Below are 19,115 nucleotides of genomic sequence, written 5' to 3' on the forward strand. Positions count from 1 at the left end.
TTTGAGCAACTAACCTCAAAAAATGAGGATTTTTTTTTTTTTTTTTTAGGGTTATTTTCTAACCGAAGTGATTGAATTGGAACTTAGATTTCAGTGATGGGAAAAGAGTAGGAAGAAGTGGGTAGCAGGTATTAAAACAATAATCCAGGGATTTGGTTGACTGCAATTAAGGGAGAGAAGGAAGAAGCATGCAAAGGGGTTGGTAAGCTTTTAGAGGAGTAGAAGAATTGTGGTAGTGTTGCCTGGGGGGAGGAGAGGTTCAAGAAGGGAGGGCTAGTTAACACTGTGAACTTCGTGTTGAGGTCAAGGAAGATGAGACATAGTAAGAGACTTTGAATATGAGGAGCATGCTTGTGAATTTTTGTGGGTTTTTTTCCCCATTGACAGGGAATAGTTCCAAAATTCATCCAGTTTTTCCCGATTTTAACATGATTCCCATTACATTCCCAAGATAAATGCGCTGATTTCGTAATTGGTATCTGGTACCCATTCCTCTACCCTTTTTCTACTATTACAATTGCTGTTGAGAAACTGATGGCCGGTGTTACCATTTTCTTCTCTATTTTCTTTCAGCTATTAATGATCTGTACGCTTCCCTCATTTTTGACCTGGTCACATGCCAAGTGACACAAGAGGATACTTGAAATTTCTTTTTGAGGACTGATTGTGTGCTTTATCAGTTAGCACACATATGCCTATAATGTGGATTTGTTGAATAAGTATGGTCTCCATATTAAGAAAAAAAAGCTACAAAACTATAGAAGAAATTAAGTCAACAGTCTGTAGAGTTTTGCGCATGAATTCAGTATTTGAAATGCATTCTAGAATGGGTTATGCTGAATGATAAGAGAGTGTGTTGGTTTATATGAAAATAATCATTCCTGGAGAGGGTATTTTGCAGAATTGAAAGAAAGAAAGCTTTATATCCTGGTAAAGGGGAGTGGGTAGGTGGATATTTAGTTACATGGTACACCAAGGAAGAAGTTTTTTTCTGTAGAATCATTGGTTGTGAGAATCTGTAGGATGGAGCCGATCAGGCTTAGGTACTTTTTAAAGTAAAGCACTATTCTGGGGGTAAAAGTTAAACACTTAAACTGCCAGACAGTAGGAAGCTGTGCTTAATGATTTCTTTTTCTTTTCATTGCTCCTCTAAACCAAACTTTCTGTGTATGAACTTCTGAAACTATAAGGTATTTAAAGGCTGACCTATCCTCCCCCAACGTGCTTTAGTTCTGCAGAATTTTCTACTTCACAGCAGTTAATCACCGGGTTCTCTTCCACTGGGAACAAATGTATTTCATTCTCCTTTGTCCTCCTTTGCATGCCGAGACTTGAAGATTCATTTTCAAAATGAGTCAGTTTATAAAGCTTCACATAACAAGTAGTGAATAGCTTTTACAGTTGTCAGCTGATGAAATGTTATTTCATGCTAAATGACCTTTTTGGGTTATTTTATTTTGCCTTATATTTGAAATGGGGGAGAATAAGAAAGCTTGGTTCTTCAAATCCAAATATGAAAGAGCTTACAAATTTGTGCTCTGGAATATTAGAAAATCCAGATGAAAATAAAGAAATGAATACATGCTGTTTTGTCCCCCCCACCCCCACCCCAGGCTAGGTTTATTTAAAAGAAAAATTCTACGGTAGTGATCAGTTTCTTTGTGATGTCAGCAATTAATTAGCTATTTTTAAAAATCATCTTTTTTTTGTGGTAAACTTTAGGAAACAGGATTCTCATGGGTATTACTTGGCATCTACCCTGAATCTCTTCAGAACACCTTTCATTCTTAGAGATTTATCATTCATCAGCCCCAAATCTAGCTTGCCTATTGACAGACAAAAATAACATTGTCAAACTTGTTTTAAAGTTTTAAAGTCTGAAATCTTAGAGTCTTTTAAATGTTAAAAAGAGCAGGTAAGTTAAACAATTTTTTATTGAAAAAGAAATCAAGTGTATTTCCTCTCTGTTTCTATCCTCCACATACTATTTAGCTAGTATGAGTTCTCAGCAAGAGTTAATATGGAGAAGAGGATTGAAAACTGAAGCTTTGGAATATCCCTTGTCTCTACAAAGGATCAGTGATATTGTTACTACTGTTGACAGTTTTGGGGAACACTAGAGAAGATTCCTCTAAGTATCATTTGTTCTTGGTCTTATGTAGAGAGTTCATTTCCCAAGGACTAGAACATTGGCTCTCCAAATCTCTTTCGATTTCTGTAATTGTGCTCCCAGATAGTATGGAAGATTTATCTTATCTAGAAGTTTTTCATGTTCATCTTAGCCTTTTAGAACAGTTTTCATCTGCCTACCCCCAGTTTGTCTACCTGTGTAAGTTTTTAGGTATCCTGCATATGGGTGATCATTGGGATGACGCGTGACTGACTTTTCTTTCCATCACAGGTGTGTTTTCTATAATAAGGGCGGTTTATGTAGCCAAGGTACTCTTAGGAATTACGTTTCTATGGGGTAAGATAGTTTTGACTCAGATAGCTAGAAGTTGAAGGTAAAATTTTAATAGCTATTTTGTTTTCTTTTTTAGAATGATGATTTTAATTTTCCATAGTAATTCTCAAGCATTATTTATTAACTGACTAAGCCTTTTAGTGCATCAGTTCAAAATGGTATTTTTAAAGGATCATTGCAGTATTTAATGGATGCCTACTGAGTACAAGATACCATGCTAGTCCCTACCCTCCAGAAGTTACTGTTTAGCTTTAGAGGTACTAACTGCAGTGTATATATAAGACTAACAATAAAGGCGGTATATGGTGTTGGTAAATACTATAGGCCTGTCGTTCTTCAGATTTGGTCTCTGAACTTGTAGCAGTCGAATTATCTGGGAATTTCTTTGAAGTCCCAGCTTTCAGGTCTAACGTTCAGATCAGAAACTTTGAGAGTGGGGCTTAGCATTCTCCAGGTGATTCTGATGTCTAGTTGAGACAATACCACTGGTTGAAAAGGGAGTGGGAAAGAAAAAAAACCCACTGGTTTGCTTGGGAGGAGAAGGGTGTATGTTACTAGGCATGTCTGCTTTTGGAAATTACATTTATGGAAGCCATAGTGAGAACATATTGACAGAAGGTAATTCATGTCTAGAAGCATAATAATTGCTGGTTGAGGTCCTTTTTACTGGCTAACTAAAAAAAGTAATATTTCTTCCAATTTGTTTTCAAAGCTCACCAAACAGTATTGAGGTTTTAATTCTTTAGCCATTAAGAATTCCTTGAATTTTTGGTACCAATTTGGATTTATAAATCAATGTATAATATCATAAATTATGCATTGGAGTGTATCTGGTTTTGAAAAATTTGAAATGTATAACCTAAATGGTAACATGCAAGGAATTTATCTTTGACATCTGAGACTGAAAGAGTGGTTCCCCATGTGGTCTGGGGGCAACAAGTTTTAAATAGATAGTAAAGCATCAAGCTGCTTTTTCAAACAAATTATTTTTATTTGTTCCCCGTATTTACTGCTTCAAGCTATAATTTGTCTTAATTCTTAAGAATTTTCCTATGTGATTAAGCAATTTATTAAAATGCTGAGTACTCTTTAACAGTTTATGCTCAAAGCAGAAATCATATTTTCTACTTGTTTTTGTGCTTTTCTGGGAATGGAAATCCTGATATTGGTTTGGAGAAAACAAACATAACAAAATAAATAGTGTTTTCTAAACTAAATTATTTTGCCAAAATAAATTTGAAACAAATGTAGGCATTGGATGACTATTACATAGGTTTAACCATTAACTTATATAGGAAATGAAAGTTTTTGAAAGAATGCAGAAAAGTACTGCTAAACTTGTAAACCTAAGAAAATGTAACTAAGTTTTTGTACAATATCTTGACAAGTAGTCTGTCTTTTGGTCGTATGATTCTGGAAGAATCCGCCCGATTTGACATCCTGGCTGCTACGTCTCTAGCAGCACGGTTGCCCAAGGAGAGAGGTTGGCGAAGTTACTGTGGAATAGGAAAAGGAGAGCTGGCAAGCAGGAGGCTATGGGTCTTAGAGCAGTGGCAAATAGGAGTAGGTTTCTTGTTTGAGGGTTCAGTTTACCCATACTGCAGTGGGTAAAGTGGTTTCTACCTCCAATATTTAAGAAGATGGAGAAGCATAATTTTTTTAATGGTATGTTAGTATTTTTTAGTATTGTTGGTCTACTTAAGTTTCAAATTCCTGGAGTCAGGATATGGTAGAGGATGTGTAAGACAGCATTTGAGCTTAAAGTATATAAGTTTTGGCAATTGGAAATTTGGAGTATGTATGCTAATAACTTCTCCTTTTTTTTCCCAGGCAGTCTTACTGATGAAGGACAGCAGTACTGTTGCAGATTAATGGAAATGGATTCCAGAAGTGGTCCAGGCTTCATTGGTTTAGGCATTAAAGCATTACAAGACAAAAAGTATGAAGATGCTGTTAGTAACCTAACAGAAGGTAAGTGTACAGTATAAAGCATGTAACATGAGGTTTAAGTTGTGAACAAACTCAAGGGTATAACTTCTTGGGATGCATTAAATTGAACACAACCCAAGGAAGTGTTGAAGCAACATCTGTCACAAGTAAGAAGACAGGAAATAGCCCTCAAGGCAGTGTCTCCCTGTGGGATTAATACAGGAAGCTTTTATTCAGTGTATTAGAGGGTGTTGGTAGAGAGCTGGTGTACACATTAAGAAACTTAATATATATGTACTCTCTTCCCCTGCTTAAAACCTTTCATGGGTTTTCAGCTGCCCCTAGGATAACATACAAACTCCTTCACAAGGTTTGCAAACCTCTCGAGTCTGATTTTTTGCCCTTTCCTGCTCCAATGCTTCATTTTCAAAGATAATGAGTCCATATGCTATTAATTGGTTGAGCTATATATGCCTGCCTTGTTAGCATGCTAGTGCATACATTGTATGTTCCCAAAATGGCTGAAGACCTCATCCACAGCAATAAATCTTACTATTATAGTGAGCTAAACAGAACTTCAGGGTCACTCAGGTGGGCTTTGGTGCAGCCCTCAGCTCAGAGTGTCTCAAATTGGCTCATGCAAAAAGCTATCAGTTAAAACATCTAGCAGGTTCCTGCGTCGGATCTGTTGGTTGTGTGAAACAAAACATATTCCTTCCGTGTTTTTGTCCCTTCCCCTCCTTCCTTCTGCTCATAACTTTTGATCTGCCTTTTGATCTGAAAAATTCTCCTTCACATCCTAGCTAGCATAGTCAGTAGGCAGTTATCTTTGGGCCTTTCTCTGAGGAATGTATATTTAAGATAGAAGTGAAAAAAATATATACTCTGGAGTTTGCTTAGGTCTGGATTCCAGCTAATTTCAAGACCTTGAGAAGACTTAAGTAAATTCTTTGTCTCAATGTTCTCATTTGTAAAATAAAGATATAGACATAGATATAGACATAACATAATTATTTATATCTATGCCCCCCCATCCTTAGGATCCTATCTTTAACTTACTTTTGTATGTATGATGTTTGTTTGTGGATGAACTCACATTTGAATAGAGATATGAGTTACAAATACCAGCTTAGGGTAGGAGGAGCATTTTAAGCCAAGAGTCAAATAGCCTGAGACTGAGAGCACAGCTGGAATTCAGGGTAGTTCAACGACATTGAGAATGACCTATGGGAGCAATAAGAGTCAAGAAAGGAGACTGGAGAGGGGCCTTGCACACTTTGTGAATGAGTTTGCATGTTATCCTAAGGGCAGCTGGGAACCTGTGGAAGGTTTTAAAAATGGGAATTCCATAATTCCATTTGTATTTGTAGAGATATTCTGGCTACAGTGTAGAGAATGAATTGGAGTGGGTGGCAAGCACTTGCAGTGGTCTGGAATAAAGATGGTGGAGATGGGAGCTGAAGTAGCAGTTTTAGAGAAATGGATTGGGGCATGGAATCAATGTTGCAAATAATTATATATGAGAGACAAGGGAGAGGAGAGGTCTGATTTGGAGAGTAGATGGTGTTGCCACTTATCTCAGTAATCCTAGAAAGCTTGGATTTTGTGATTGCTTTTATCCTTTTAGGGTTAAAGGAAAGCCCTCTTTGCACGGCTGGATGGTATCATCTGGCAGAAGTCCAAGTTAAAATGCATAGACCTAAGGAAGCTGTTCTTTCATGCAATCAAGGTATTACTGACATCTGTAAGGGTAGCCAACCCTCTTTCTCTTTATATTAAAGAAGAAAAAGATATTGGTTTAAAGAAACTTACATGCTTTATTTTGTATTTTAATTTACTGACCAATTTAAATTTCATTGAGATGGTTAAATAATGCCAAGTGTATGTGCATGTTGTGTATGATCTTTTAAACTACCAGTATTTTTCAAAGGATCCCTGTACTTGGAATTTTGACAGTCAGTTTAGGCTTGTGTGGAGGTACTCTGTCTGTAATAAGGCAGTTTCTGGTGCGTCCAGAATTTCAGGAGCTTTTGATTTCTCTGATGTAAATATGAGAAGTCTCAGGCATCTGGAGCCTATTTGAATGTGGTCAGATGGGTCATGTGAGGGGATAGGTAATCATAAAAAGTGGTTCACTGCTCTTGACCCAGCCGGTGGCCTAGCCTCTGTAGTTGAGAAAGAGTTCAGCCTGGTCTATATGAATTCAACTTCTTTTCCCTCAGTATCCCTCATTTGCTAAGTTGTGTACTGATGCTTTGGCTAACCTTTGTTGTGTAGCAGATATAGATAGCCATTGTATTTCAGGATGTTCATGTTACAGAAAGATAGAGATTTTAAATTTAGTTCTGTTCTGTTTTAAATGCAGATATTTCCATAAAGAATTCAGGGAAGAATTTATATTTTGCTCTGAATTATTCTTCATGTATGTTGTTTTGGCAATTTATTCTTATTGTATCTCCAATTTATTATTTATCACCCATAAGAAGAAAAAAATGAAGTAATATGGTTGTCTTCATTCAGATGTCCTTAATTTTGTCAGCTCTGAAGAACATAGATAATCTTGGTGTGTCCGGTGGCAGTCTTCATCAGAAGAATCTTTGTCTCCGTTTGAAAGCAGAGGCTTTGATTAAACTCTCAGATTATGAATCTTCAGTGGAAGCAATTTGTACTCTTGATCAGGTAGTCTTACCAGGTTTTTCCCTCCAACTTTATTTTTGCAGTCAACCAGGCATCAACTACTCTCTCCTTATAAGTATTTATTTTTAAACAGATTTTACGTTAGAGGTATGAATTAATCACATCAGCATTTTCTAAATCATTCACACACTTGGAAACTACTGAAGTTATTTGTTTACCTTTTGGTTAAGTACTTATAGTGTTCTTCATACGATGCAATTTCTTTCTTTAGTCTTGTTCTTATTCTCCTTTTCTCTTTTGGACCTCTAAGGCTGTTACTTATTGATTATTATTAATTCGAGGTTCTAAATTTTTTCCTCCTTTAGAGTTTATAGATTACTGATAAGAACAATGAAGGACACAGTAGCTTCATTGTAGATAGTATTATTTATTTGTTTTTCAGTCTAATAAAACGGAAGGAGATTGATATTTAAGAAGAAATCCTTTTTTTTTTAAAGATTTTATTTATTTATTTGATAGGAACACAGGGAGAGCAGGAACACAAGCAGGGGGAGTGAGAGAAGGAGAAGCAGGCTCCCTGCTGGGATGTAGGGCTCAATCCCAGGACCCTGGGATCATGCCTAAGCCGAAGGTAGATGCTCAACGACTGAGCCACCTAGGTGCCCTAGGAATCCTATTTCTTAATGTTTTTGGTTCAAGCAATTTGAAAATCCCTGGCAAAAAGCTAGTAAATTGTGAATTATAACAACATGGTGCTTTTAAAATTTTTGTTCGCTAAAGGCTATTTTGGTCTAAAATTAAAATTATATCACTCAATTATTGTGGAGTTTTGAATTTTTAAAATATCATTGTTTTGTATATTTCAAAGGACTTTGCATTTCATAATATTTCATTAAAATTAGACCATTTGTCAGCATCCTTCAAGAACTATTATCTTAATTTCTTATTTTCTGCTTGCCTTATACCAGTAATGTATTTTGTGTGAATGATTTGAGGAGGTCTTTTCAGTTTTTTTGTTTGTTTACACACACACACACACACACACACACAAAGAAAAGCTTCTTGGAGAGCTGATAATGTCCATGTCTGAAACAGAAAATATACAGGATGAGCCCAGGACATCTTAGAATGCTAGAAAGCAAGGAAACTATAAAAAAAGACTTCTAGAATTATACTAGAAAGGCTTAGGAATTACCATGGGTTGGTTGTCACTGTCTAAAGGTTAGTTTGAGCACCAGTAACTACTGTGGGTGGAAAGATATCAAATGGGTTTTAAGTTTAAATTCATGTATTCCAGATGGTACAAAAAAAAATCAATAAAATCCTCTATTAAAAACTCTTTGGAGGATGCTAAGAAACCATTTGGCAAGATTCAAAGTATTTATCTTGCCTTTCCTTTATGAACTGTTGCTCAGAATAATCAAATAGATAATGGGGGGGGAATTTTTTGTTATTAAAATATTCCATCAATAAGGAAAGAAGAAATGCAGAATTAGAAAATCACCATTTTGCAGTCCATAATGAATTAATAGATCCAGGCATTGAAGATCAGTGGTTGCTAAACAACATCACCCAAGAGAAAGAACCATACATAACCAAGTGCATGTACGCGTGAAGTATTCCTGCCAAAGCATCAAAACTGAATCATGTTATGTGTTGAGGCCTAACTACTAATTTATCGAAGATATGGGGGACCAAAGGACATGTCAGGACCATGGGAATACATTCAGTAAAATCCAGACTCAGAAATTGTGACAAGCGGCCCATATTTTTCAACAATTAAATTGTAAGAGAGGAAAAAAGATGGAAGGGAGCCCTATAGATTGAGACTTAAGAAACCGTCTCTTGAAATGCATATACCTTATTCAGATTTTGATTAAAACAAAATCTTAAATATTTTCTGAGCCAACTGAGAAATTTGAACACTTGATAATTTTTTGATGATAGTAAGGATGTATTGTTGGTTTTGGCGAGGTGTTTATAATGGTAGTACAATTATGTTATATAAAAATGAACTTTTTAGATATATATTGTAAAGTATCAGAAGAAAAGTTATAATATCTGGGGTAATCTAAGAAGGAGTGTAGTGAAATGGGTGGAAGTATGGATGAGAAAAGATTGACTTCGAGTTTATAATTTTGAAGTAGGATAATGAGTACATGTGGGATTATTATACTATTCTCTAATTTTTTTGAAATGTTTTTGAAATTTTCTCTAATAAAAAGGTTATAAAGAATGAGTGTGTTCATAGTGTTAAAAATAAGGATCTGTACGTCTTTACTCTGTGTTCTTCTATGGTCATTCTTTAATTAAAGCAAACATTGCTGCTCTGTGTTGAAAGAGACCTAATCTCTTTATAATTATTTTCTAGGTTTCTGATGCAAATAATGTCCCAGGACTTTTGGTTCTTAAAAGCTTGGCCTATCTGAACAAAGGTTCATTAGATGAAGCTTCTAAGGTTGGTTTTTTTCATTCAAACTGGAATTTTTTTGGTTGGGGAGGGGCAAAGGGAGAGGGAGAGAGAGAATCTCAAGTAGGCCCACTCCCAACACAATGCCTGACTGTGGCTTTGTCTCATAACCTTGAGCCAAAATCAAGAGTCAGATGCTTAAACAGCTGAGCCACCCAGGTTCCCTAAATTGTGAATTTTTTTTAAAGCTACAAATGACTTAATTTGGATAAAGAATTGACAGGTATCTACTTTATAGATTATGGAAGACCTTCTCTCTTCTTACCCTGACCTAGCTGAAGTTCATGCCCTGGAAGCTTTGATTCATTTTACCAAAAAGGACTATCCACAAGCAGAGAAATGGTAAGGATATGTTTAGACTGCACATAGATCTAGTCATATCTTAAGTTACTGTATTTCTCAAAAATTCAAAATGAGTAGTTTGATAAAGATCCATTTTGTGTAATATGATCTGCATAAGCATTAGTATTTTTAAGAAATGTATGTAACATGTAGCACAGTACCTGTAAGAAAATTCTGTAATGGGTATGAAATTTAACTAGCTGATCATAATGGTCAGTGAGTAGATCAGTGTTTGATGTGTTCTCCTAAATGCTTAGCACACTGGTAAAGCTAAAAGGCATTGTGCTTTTATAAGCTTCTCTTCAAAAAATTTTTTTCTCATTGTGATCTAAATTCTAAAGTAGTAACTTACTTCTGATTTAGCATCTTTGAATAACTCCAACTTTGTCCCAACCAGGAGTTTCCTACATTGTGTGCATGTGTGTGTTTTCTGTCTATCTTCTTACTTCCCTTTGGTGACTTAGTTTTCAGAGGGCTCTTGAGAAAGATGCTGAAGTTGCTGAATATCATTACCAACTTGGGTTAACATATTGGTTCATGAATGAAGAAACAAGAAAAGATAAAACAAAGACTCTTACCCACTTTCTAAAGGTAAAACAAATGCTACTATTCAATTCTTAGTTGAAATGGATTTTTAATAAAATAAATAATAATCATATAAGTTAGGCACTTAAAATTACTGTTTTCTGAACTGTTTTTATTTATTTTTTTAAATTTATTTGTTTTAGAGAGAGAGCAAGGGCATGAGTGGGAGGGGCAGAGGGAGAGAGGGAGAGAGAATCTCAAGCAGACTTCATGCTGAGTGCAGAGCCCAATGCAGGGCTTCATCTCACAACCATGAGACCATGACCTGATCCAAAACCAGGAGTCAGACAGTTAACCGACTGCACCACCTAGACACCCTTGAACTGTTTGTTTTTTTAAACTAGAGTTTTTTGGTGTTTCATCTCTTACACATTAGGTTTTGTGAGAATGTTATGTGGGTTTTCAAGGAGAAAATAAAAAATGTAAAAATTACTTATTTCAGAAACACACATTATAGAAGATGGGACATAATTATCTCTGGAGAAAAATACTGTTTTTAGGTAATTTCCACTATAATGTGAGCATATATACTTCCATATGTTTAATTTCTCATATTTTAGATGTTAAAGATCTGAAGTCTTACATTCTTACCTTGATGCATAAAAGAAGGTTAATGTAATAATAACTCTAATTTCACATTTATTTTTAACAAAGAAATAATTTTTTTACACTTGTTTACATTCTGTAAGTAGTAACAACCAGCTCTCCTGTTGCTTTAAATCTTACATTAAGGGACATGTTGGCATATTTTTCTATGGTTAACAAAGGTGTTCCATTTTTCTTTTAACCTATGTATTTATCTTTCATGTTTTTAAAGAGAATCACACAGACAAGCTTTAATAATGTGTTGCTATCAATCTTTGTTTCAAAGGCTGCCAGACTGGATCCATACATGGGCAGAGTTTTCCGCTATTTAGGTCATTACTACAGAGATGTGGTAGGAGATAAAAACAGAGCCCGTGGCTGTTATAGGAAAGCTTTTGAATTAGATGATACTGATGCTGAATCTGGGGCTGCGGCAGTTGACTTAAGTGTGGAGCTTGAAGAGATGGTATGTCTAATAACTTAAGCCCTTAGAAATATTTTTATATGTGTGTACTTGAAGTTTACTATTTTTTTTAAATTTTATTTATTTATTTGTTAGAGAGAGAGGAGCAAGAGCGAGCACAGGCCGACAGAGTGGCAGGCAGAGGCAGAGGGAGAAGCAGGCTCCCCGCCAAACAAGGAGCCAGATGTGGGACTTGATCCCAGGCTCTGCGATCATGACCTGAGCTGAAGGCAGCTGCTCAACCAACTGAGCCACCCAGGCATCCCGAAGTTTACTATTTTTTAAAATTTTTCTTTGTAGACACAATAGAAATATTTTTGCCACTGTTAGGGAGTAAATTTTCTTTTCATTGGCAGACATTATATTACTCATTACTTATTTTTGAAACCGTAGTTTGAGTATATACCGGTGTAAGTTTAAAAAATCAGAAGCAGTAAATGAAAATGTTTGAATACTTTATATAGGTGTTGCGTACTTTTATGGTATTTGAGATCTCTAATACTAGTCTTTTCTTAATTTCAGGAAACTGCCTTAGCTATCCTAACAGCAGTAACTCAAAGGGCAAGTGCTGGAACAGCAAAATGGGCCTGGCTTAGGCGAGGACTATACTATTTGAAAGCTGGTCAGCATTCTCAGGCTGTGGCTGAGTAAGTCACCTTATTACATTTAAACTATTAACGTATTTTTTTTTAATTAAACTCTTTGTATACCCGAAGTGGACTTCACAAATTGCCTCATTCCAGGTTATATTTTGAGAGAAGGAGTAGCAAAATTTGCTTATAATTGATTGGTTCTTTTTATGTGCAAGACACTGAAATTGCAAAAATAAATTAAATGATGTCCATTTGTTAAGGAGGTAGCCATTCTAATGAAGTGAAGTCTTCTAAGTGTTACACATATGGAAACTTCAGGAATGACAATAAGCTGATACTTTTATTGTTCTCCCCATGACATGCTTTGTTTTGGGGCAGGAGATATATTTGCCATCTTCGTGTGCATTTGGTGCAGCTCATTTTTAGTCATTTGGTTTCAACTATACTTAAGGATAAATGAAATAGGGGAGCCTGGCTGGCTCAGTTGGTGGAGCTTGCGACTCTTGATCTCAGGGTCATGAATTTAAACCCCATGTTGGGCACAGAGCTTACTTAAAAAAAAAAAGAATAAATAAAATATATTTAATAATAACAAATACATAATAAAAAGAAGATGTAGGGGAAGGGGGTTAAGTGATACAGCCTTAGCATTATAAAATAAATAAGTCACAGGGATGAAAAGTACAGCATACGGAATATAGTCAATCGTGTTGTAATAACTTTGGTGACAGAGGGTAAATATATTTATCAACTACACTTATCATGGTGAACATTTCATAGTGTCTGTAAGTTTCAAATCAGTATGTTATACACTTGAAACTAATATAATATTTTACGTCAGCTGTACTTCAATTTAAAAAAATGAAGAACAAAGATTGTCTGTTTATAAGGAAGTATAACAGAGCCTTAGCATTTCCTAGTAATGAGAACACAGCATCTCACTATCAATTTAATTAAGTTTATAAGACCTCAGTCTGTCTATATAAAATTTTTTGGTTATACTGCAAGAGATAAATTTCATTACTACAGTTACACTGAAAAATTAAAATGTAAGTACTTAAATGTGAATGATCACAATTAATTATAAGCCTTGTATATTTTCTTTTTAGAAAGGATTAGAAAGTACCTTTTTTCTGAACATAACAAATTGTTGTAGCAGTTATTTTTACCCCCTCCAGTTTGTGAGAAATATATACATGTATATATATACATGTATATATTTGGATTAAGATAAAGTTTCTGATTTATATCAGTACCTAGAATACTGTGATATTTCTGTTTTGGTGGAAGGATCAGTGGGGTATTATTACTCATCATGAGGCATATGGAGATACATACCTATTCTGGTGGGAAACTAGAATTCTTCCAGATAGTCAAGGAAAAAAATTCTGAACAGCACTTGTTTGAAAAGGTATTTTGTTCTTATTCATTCCAAATTTATAATAAAATTTCTTAGTATTAAAATATTCAAGTTATAAAAATATATGTTCAAGTTGTAAAAGGAAAAGGTATAACTGCTTTATTTTTTTTAAGATTTATTTATTTATTTGAGAGAGAGAATGCATAAAGGGAGGAGGGAGGAGCAGAGAGAGAGAGAGGATCTCAAGCAGACTTCCTGCTGAATGTGGAGCCCAAGACAGGGCTCAATCCCACAACCCCAAGATCATGACCTGGGCTGAAATCAAGAATCGTCACTCAACTGACTGAGCCACCCAGTTGTCCCGTATACCTGTTTTAAATAGCACTTTTATAAATAGAAGGAACCCTGGTTATATGTGATTCAGTTGAATTATTTATTTTTTATTTTCTTTCAGATGTGGAAATAGTTCTTTTACCTTTAGTTTACCTTTAACTATTTACTGAAATTTTAGTTTACAGGCAGCATTAAGGGCAGACCCAAAGGACTTCAATTGTTGGGAGTCATTAGGAGAGGCATACTTAAGCAGAGGTGGCTATACGACAGCCTTGAAATCCTTCACAAAAGCCAGTGAGCTGAACCCAGAATCCACATACAGTGTGTTTAAGGTTGCAGCAATACAGCAAATCCTAGGCAAATATAAGGAGGCGGTAGCTCAATACCAGCTGATCATTAAAAAGAAAGAAGATTATGTGCCAGCTTTGAAAGGTAATTTTTTAATACCCCCTTGACTTGTGATACTAGAGTTTAAAATCCTTGAGTAAATGTCTTCCGGAATGTATTTTGTAACCTGAAAAGGATTTCTTTTGTCAACAGCAAGGTGTCTTTTTTCATGGACCTTTTATAGTATGACTTGTTATATAGATTTGAATATAGAAAAATCAAATCTTGTTTCATAACAGTACATAAATAGTAATATGATAAATATTTAACTTGTAGATCAGATTGTATGATAGCTATTTGGTGGATCTCTAAAACAGGAGTTTGCTCTAATATTTTAATAATTAATTTACTATATCTTCAGAATATTTCAATATATTTTAATTACTTTTTAACTTATAGGAGATTTTTTTTTCATTTTTTTGAACTTCAGGAACAACTTACATTGTTTTATTATCTAAATTAATTTCATTTTGTCTGTATATATCTACTCCTTCTGAACAAATGATTTTTGGTAATATAAAGTAAAATGACACCATCCATATATAATCTAAATTTTACATGATTATATCTAACCATTTTTAAAAACCTGGAGCCCATTACGTGTCCTTTACTCTATTTCTTTTTCCTTTTTAAATGAAACAATTATGGTTTAAGTCAGAAATAGTGTATGTTGAAAGTGATACGTGACTTAGATCTTGAAAACTTCTTTTTAAATTTTGAAAAACTTTCCTCAAGTGAAATTAATTTATTAATTATTAAATCTTTATTGGGCACTTGAGGAGATTGCTATTTCATTTAAATTTTACAGTGTAGTCTGCTATCCAGTTTTGAATATAAAAAGATCAAATCTTGTTTCATAATAGTTAATAAATAGTAAGATGAAGGAGAGAAGCATTCAGTAGCATTTTCAAAGCTGAGGTTTTGAGTTAAGTAACTTGCCCAAAGCCAAGGAAATTCTTTTCCATAGATTTTTATCACTTTTAGTACATGTTTACTCTAATAGAACCTTGCCATTTGAATTCCATACTAAATGTATGCAAGACCATACTTAAAGATAATTTTTATACAATACTACTGAGTTTTGTTTTTGGAAAGTGGCTTTAATATCATACCACTATGTTTTGTTTTCTTTTTTTCAACTTTATTCTGAGTGTTTCTTGTATGTGTTTTAATAACTAAAAACTTAACCTGGTTTTAGGTTTGGGCGAATGCCATCTCATGATGGCAAAAGCAGCTCTCGTCGATTATCTTGATGGGAAAGCTGTAGACTACATCGAAAAAGCACTGGAATATTTTACTTGGTTAGTATTATTCTTATTATTCATTGTATTTATTTTCTAGAATTATAATAAAGCCAAAGTTAGAAAATTTTTCTGTGTTTATTCTGTTAGATAAAGCAATCATTATTCAGAATATCAAACACAAAGAATAAGGGACTAGCCAATGAATTCTGTACCATACATATTGTATTAATTTTGCATTGGGGAACAGATAGAATTTCTTGCTCTTAGTAGCAGCTGACATGCTAGATGCTAGGAAAGGGTGGGGAGCAGTCTGTCAGGAAAGTGGCAGCTTGGATACAACGTATCAGTGTTCTATTTGATAGTAAGGGCCTGTTTTAGGTATATTGGTAGGGTTGCAGTTGAGGGGAAATGAGCAATCTCATTTTTCCTGAAGAGAATCTGTGTAGGAAAAAAAGTGATGTCTAATATTAAGGGAATCAGAAAAATCTGAGTAAATCTCGTATTTAGAACTGTAAAGTCACTAGCTAAATAGAAGTGTTGTGTTAGATGATCTTTAAAAGTCTGTTACACATATATTTGAATTATTCTTTTCTTAGACATCTTTTTTGTGCTCCCCTTCCTTTCTTTTCCTGCTTGTCGTCTCTTCTGGTTCCTATTGATTTGGTTGCTCCAGAATTGATTTTGAGTATGAACCAAATATGAAAAGAAAACCTTAGCCTTTTCTCTCCCACAGATTTTTATCTCTGCTTTTCAAGTTTCATATAATAGAGATCTTTCCAAAGAGGACAGGATATTGTAAAGAGGACATGCTTCATTTGAATTAGTAGTTAAGAGTAAATGTGAACCTTTCAGTGATGATATTTGAAATACATATACTGTCTTTCTAACAATGGGAAATTATGTTCTGGGTAGCCTATAGCATTCACGGCTAATTAAATGGAGGTCTATGAAACTTTTAAAGTGATAATCCCCAAATTTATGTTTACTTCTAGACTTAAAAGCTCATATTACCCTAATTCTTATGTAAGCGTGATAGAAGTTATTTCACTTTACAGATATTTTATTTTTTTAATTGAGCTTTAAAGAAAATAAGAATTTAGGCTGTTGAAATTGCCTGTTTCTCTTTCCACTCTATTTTCTTCTTTCATACTGTCAACTTTATTTTTTATTTTTAGGTATTTTTTATTTTACTTTATTTTACCTCTTTTCACCCTAACAAGTGTACTATTTAATTCTCCTCCCCTATTTCCCCATTCCCCTACCTACCACCCCTCTGGTAACCATCAGTTTGTTTTCTTTAGCTAAGAATCTGTTTCTTGGTCTGTCCCTCTTTTTTTTTTTCCCCCTTTGCTCGTTTGTTTTGTTTCTTATATCTCACATATGAGTAAAATCATATGGTATTTGCTTTTCTCTGACTGACTTATTTCACTTAGCATTATGCTATCTATCATGCTGTCAATTTTAGAAATTATGCTAAGGTATTTGGGCAGAGGAACTACAAATGGTGTTGTCCTTCCTCCTGATCCTCACAGTGGGCTTTCAGCAATGACTGCCATAATTAATCTTATTTCTCAGGAAGATATTGGAAAATGGTTTTTGGCTGGACTTTTTTAGTAGAAAAGGCTATGAGAAATGTTCCATCTGCTTGTCCATCTGCCAGTAACATAGCTGTTTGATAGCTGATTATTGAGATTTGGCTGAAGTGAAATTGCCGTGTTTTATTTCTAAGATCTTGAGAAGAGAAAACTGAAGAGAAATGGATTTTTCCATTTCCATCCATTAGAATGAGATTTTTCTGATTCTAAAAAGAAGTGACCTTTATCACCATAATTAATATTTTTACTTACTGTTTTAAGCTTGTGCATTCAGTCTTATTTGCTTCAGTAAATATGGGTCTTCACATGTTTGCAAAATGTCTGGCATTTAAAATGATCAATTCTTCCCCTTCTCTCCCTTCCTTTCTTCTTCCTAATAGGGAGGTGATAAAAATGTGGTCCATTTAGAAAGAATTTAGTAAAGCATGCACTGTACTTAACCAACGAAGTAGTTCATAATTAAGATTATAATGAGAGAGATAAATTTCCCATTGTTTGGAAAAAATTTATAAGAATCACACTGTTTGTTTTCTTTAGGGCTCTGCAACATCAAGCTGATGTCTCTTGCCTTTGGAAGCTAGTTGGAGATGCTTGTACGAGTCTGTATGCTGTCTCACCATCTAAAGTGAATGTTACTGTTTTAGGAGTCCTTTTAGGTCAGAAAGAAGGCAAACAAGTATTAAAGAAGAATGAGCTCCTCCATCTTGGTGGAAGGTAATTCACAAAGATTGCTAGATAATGACATTCACTTTGAATTAGGACATTTTTAACAAAAAGTAACATTTATTTTTATATTTCCGTAGGTGTTATGGTCGTGCGTTAAAACTGATGTCTACATCTAATACATGGTGTGACCTTGGAATTAATTATTATCGCCAAGCACAGCATCTAGCAGAAACAGGCAGCAATACAAATGATCCTAAAGAGTTGTTGGAGAAGTCTTTACATGTATGGTTTTGAGAAATTTTTTATAAGCTTTTTAAAAAACAAAGTGCTTTTCTAATAGATGTTTTGATAAAGTAGATACTGTTGTGTTTTCATGTAAAACCACATTTATCTTGATATAAATGCTGATGTTCCAAGATATAAAAACTAATCCAATTTTACTTTTCAGTGTCTGAAAAAGGCAGTGAGACTTGACAGTAAAAATCACTTATATTGGAATGCTCTTGGAGTGGTTTCATGTCACAATGGTAAGAACTGAGTAACATTTCAATATTTTTAGAAGATGGTTTTAGGTAATAAAGTTCAGTTTCATCAAATTCTGTATTTTTCAGGTATTAGAAATTACGCCCTTGCTCAACACTGTTTCATCAAGTCTATCCAGTCGGAACAAATTGTGGGTGTTCTTTGTGTCTATCAATGATAAAGAACTTAAGAATTTAGTGTTAATAATTTTCTGAGACTGCCATGTAGGCAGGAACCTAATTGTGTATATATATGTTTTTTTAGAATGCTGTTGCATGGACCAACTTGGGAGTGTTATACCTTGCAAATGAAAACATTGAGGTAAATGTGTTTTCTGTTTTGTCAAATTAAAAGTAAAAACGTTCTTTATTTATGACCTCTTTGTAATCGCTCCTCTTCTTGTGGGGAATTACTTTGAATATTATTGTCTATTTAGTATGTTCTCCTGTATGCTAGATAATTGATGACACTTAGTTTATTATAGATATGAATAGTGACTGGGTAAGATTTATTTTCCTTTCCACACAACTGAAGAAATTCTGGTTTTATGATTATGTTGGGTTTTCTTAGTGTATATTAATTCCTTTAGATGCCACAATGTAATTTGTCATGCCTGAACAGTTACATATTAGAGAATGCGAAATACTGTAATTGGAAACGTGTCTCTAGGCCATGTTTAAAAGTTTCCATAAATCTGGGACTCCTGGATGACTCAGTGGGTTAAGCCTCTGCCTTTGGCTCAGGTCATGATCTCAGGGTCCTGGGATCGAGCCCTGCATTGGGCTCTCTGCTCCACGGGGAGCCTGCTTATCCCCCCTTCCTGCCTCTCTGTGTTGAATAGATAAATAAAATCTTTAAAAAAGAAAGTTTCCATAAATCTGTAGATAATAGCACATCTGCACAATTTTGTGTTTCGGCTGTTACATTGAATATCATCCTT

The 19,115-nt window shown here is 34.6% G+C and overlaps 1 protein-coding gene across 1 annotated transcript in view; it reads left to right on the top strand.

The window, feature by feature from the left end:
* The first annotated feature begins 3,871 nt into the window (after positions 1 to 3,871).
* The window catches only part of LOC132008067 (superkiller complex protein 3), a 43,496-nt gene continuing 28,252 nt past the window's right edge, over positions 3,872 to 19,115 (top strand). Inside the window, exons 1-16 of the mRNA XM_059386459.1 lie at positions 3,872 to 3,947; positions 4,295 to 4,435; positions 6,021 to 6,122; positions 6,933 to 7,072; positions 9,402 to 9,488; positions 9,739 to 9,842; positions 10,307 to 10,433; positions 11,299 to 11,478; positions 11,998 to 12,122; positions 13,940 to 14,193; positions 15,347 to 15,449; positions 17,525 to 17,701; positions 17,791 to 17,935; positions 18,102 to 18,180; positions 18,265 to 18,326; positions 18,440 to 18,496. Of these exons, the coding sequence (XP_059242442.1) occupies positions 3,872 to 3,947; positions 4,295 to 4,435; positions 6,021 to 6,122; positions 6,933 to 7,072; positions 9,402 to 9,488; positions 9,739 to 9,842; positions 10,307 to 10,433; positions 11,299 to 11,478; positions 11,998 to 12,122; positions 13,940 to 14,193; positions 15,347 to 15,449; positions 17,525 to 17,701; positions 17,791 to 17,935; positions 18,102 to 18,180; positions 18,265 to 18,326; positions 18,440 to 18,496 (1,959 nt within the window). The remainder of the gene's footprint in view (positions 3,948 to 4,294; positions 4,436 to 6,020; positions 6,123 to 6,932; positions 7,073 to 9,401; positions 9,489 to 9,738; positions 9,843 to 10,306; positions 10,434 to 11,298; positions 11,479 to 11,997; positions 12,123 to 13,939; positions 14,194 to 15,346; positions 15,450 to 17,524; positions 17,702 to 17,790; positions 17,936 to 18,101; positions 18,181 to 18,264; positions 18,327 to 18,439; positions 18,497 to 19,115) is intronic.

This window comes from Mustela nigripes, unplaced genomic scaffold (genome assembly GCF_022355385.1).
Source record: "Mustela nigripes isolate SB6536 unplaced genomic scaffold, MUSNIG.SB6536 HiC_scaffold_26, whole genome shotgun sequence".
Taxonomy (NCBI): Eukaryota; Metazoa; Chordata; class Mammalia; order Carnivora; family Mustelidae; genus Mustela; species Mustela nigripes.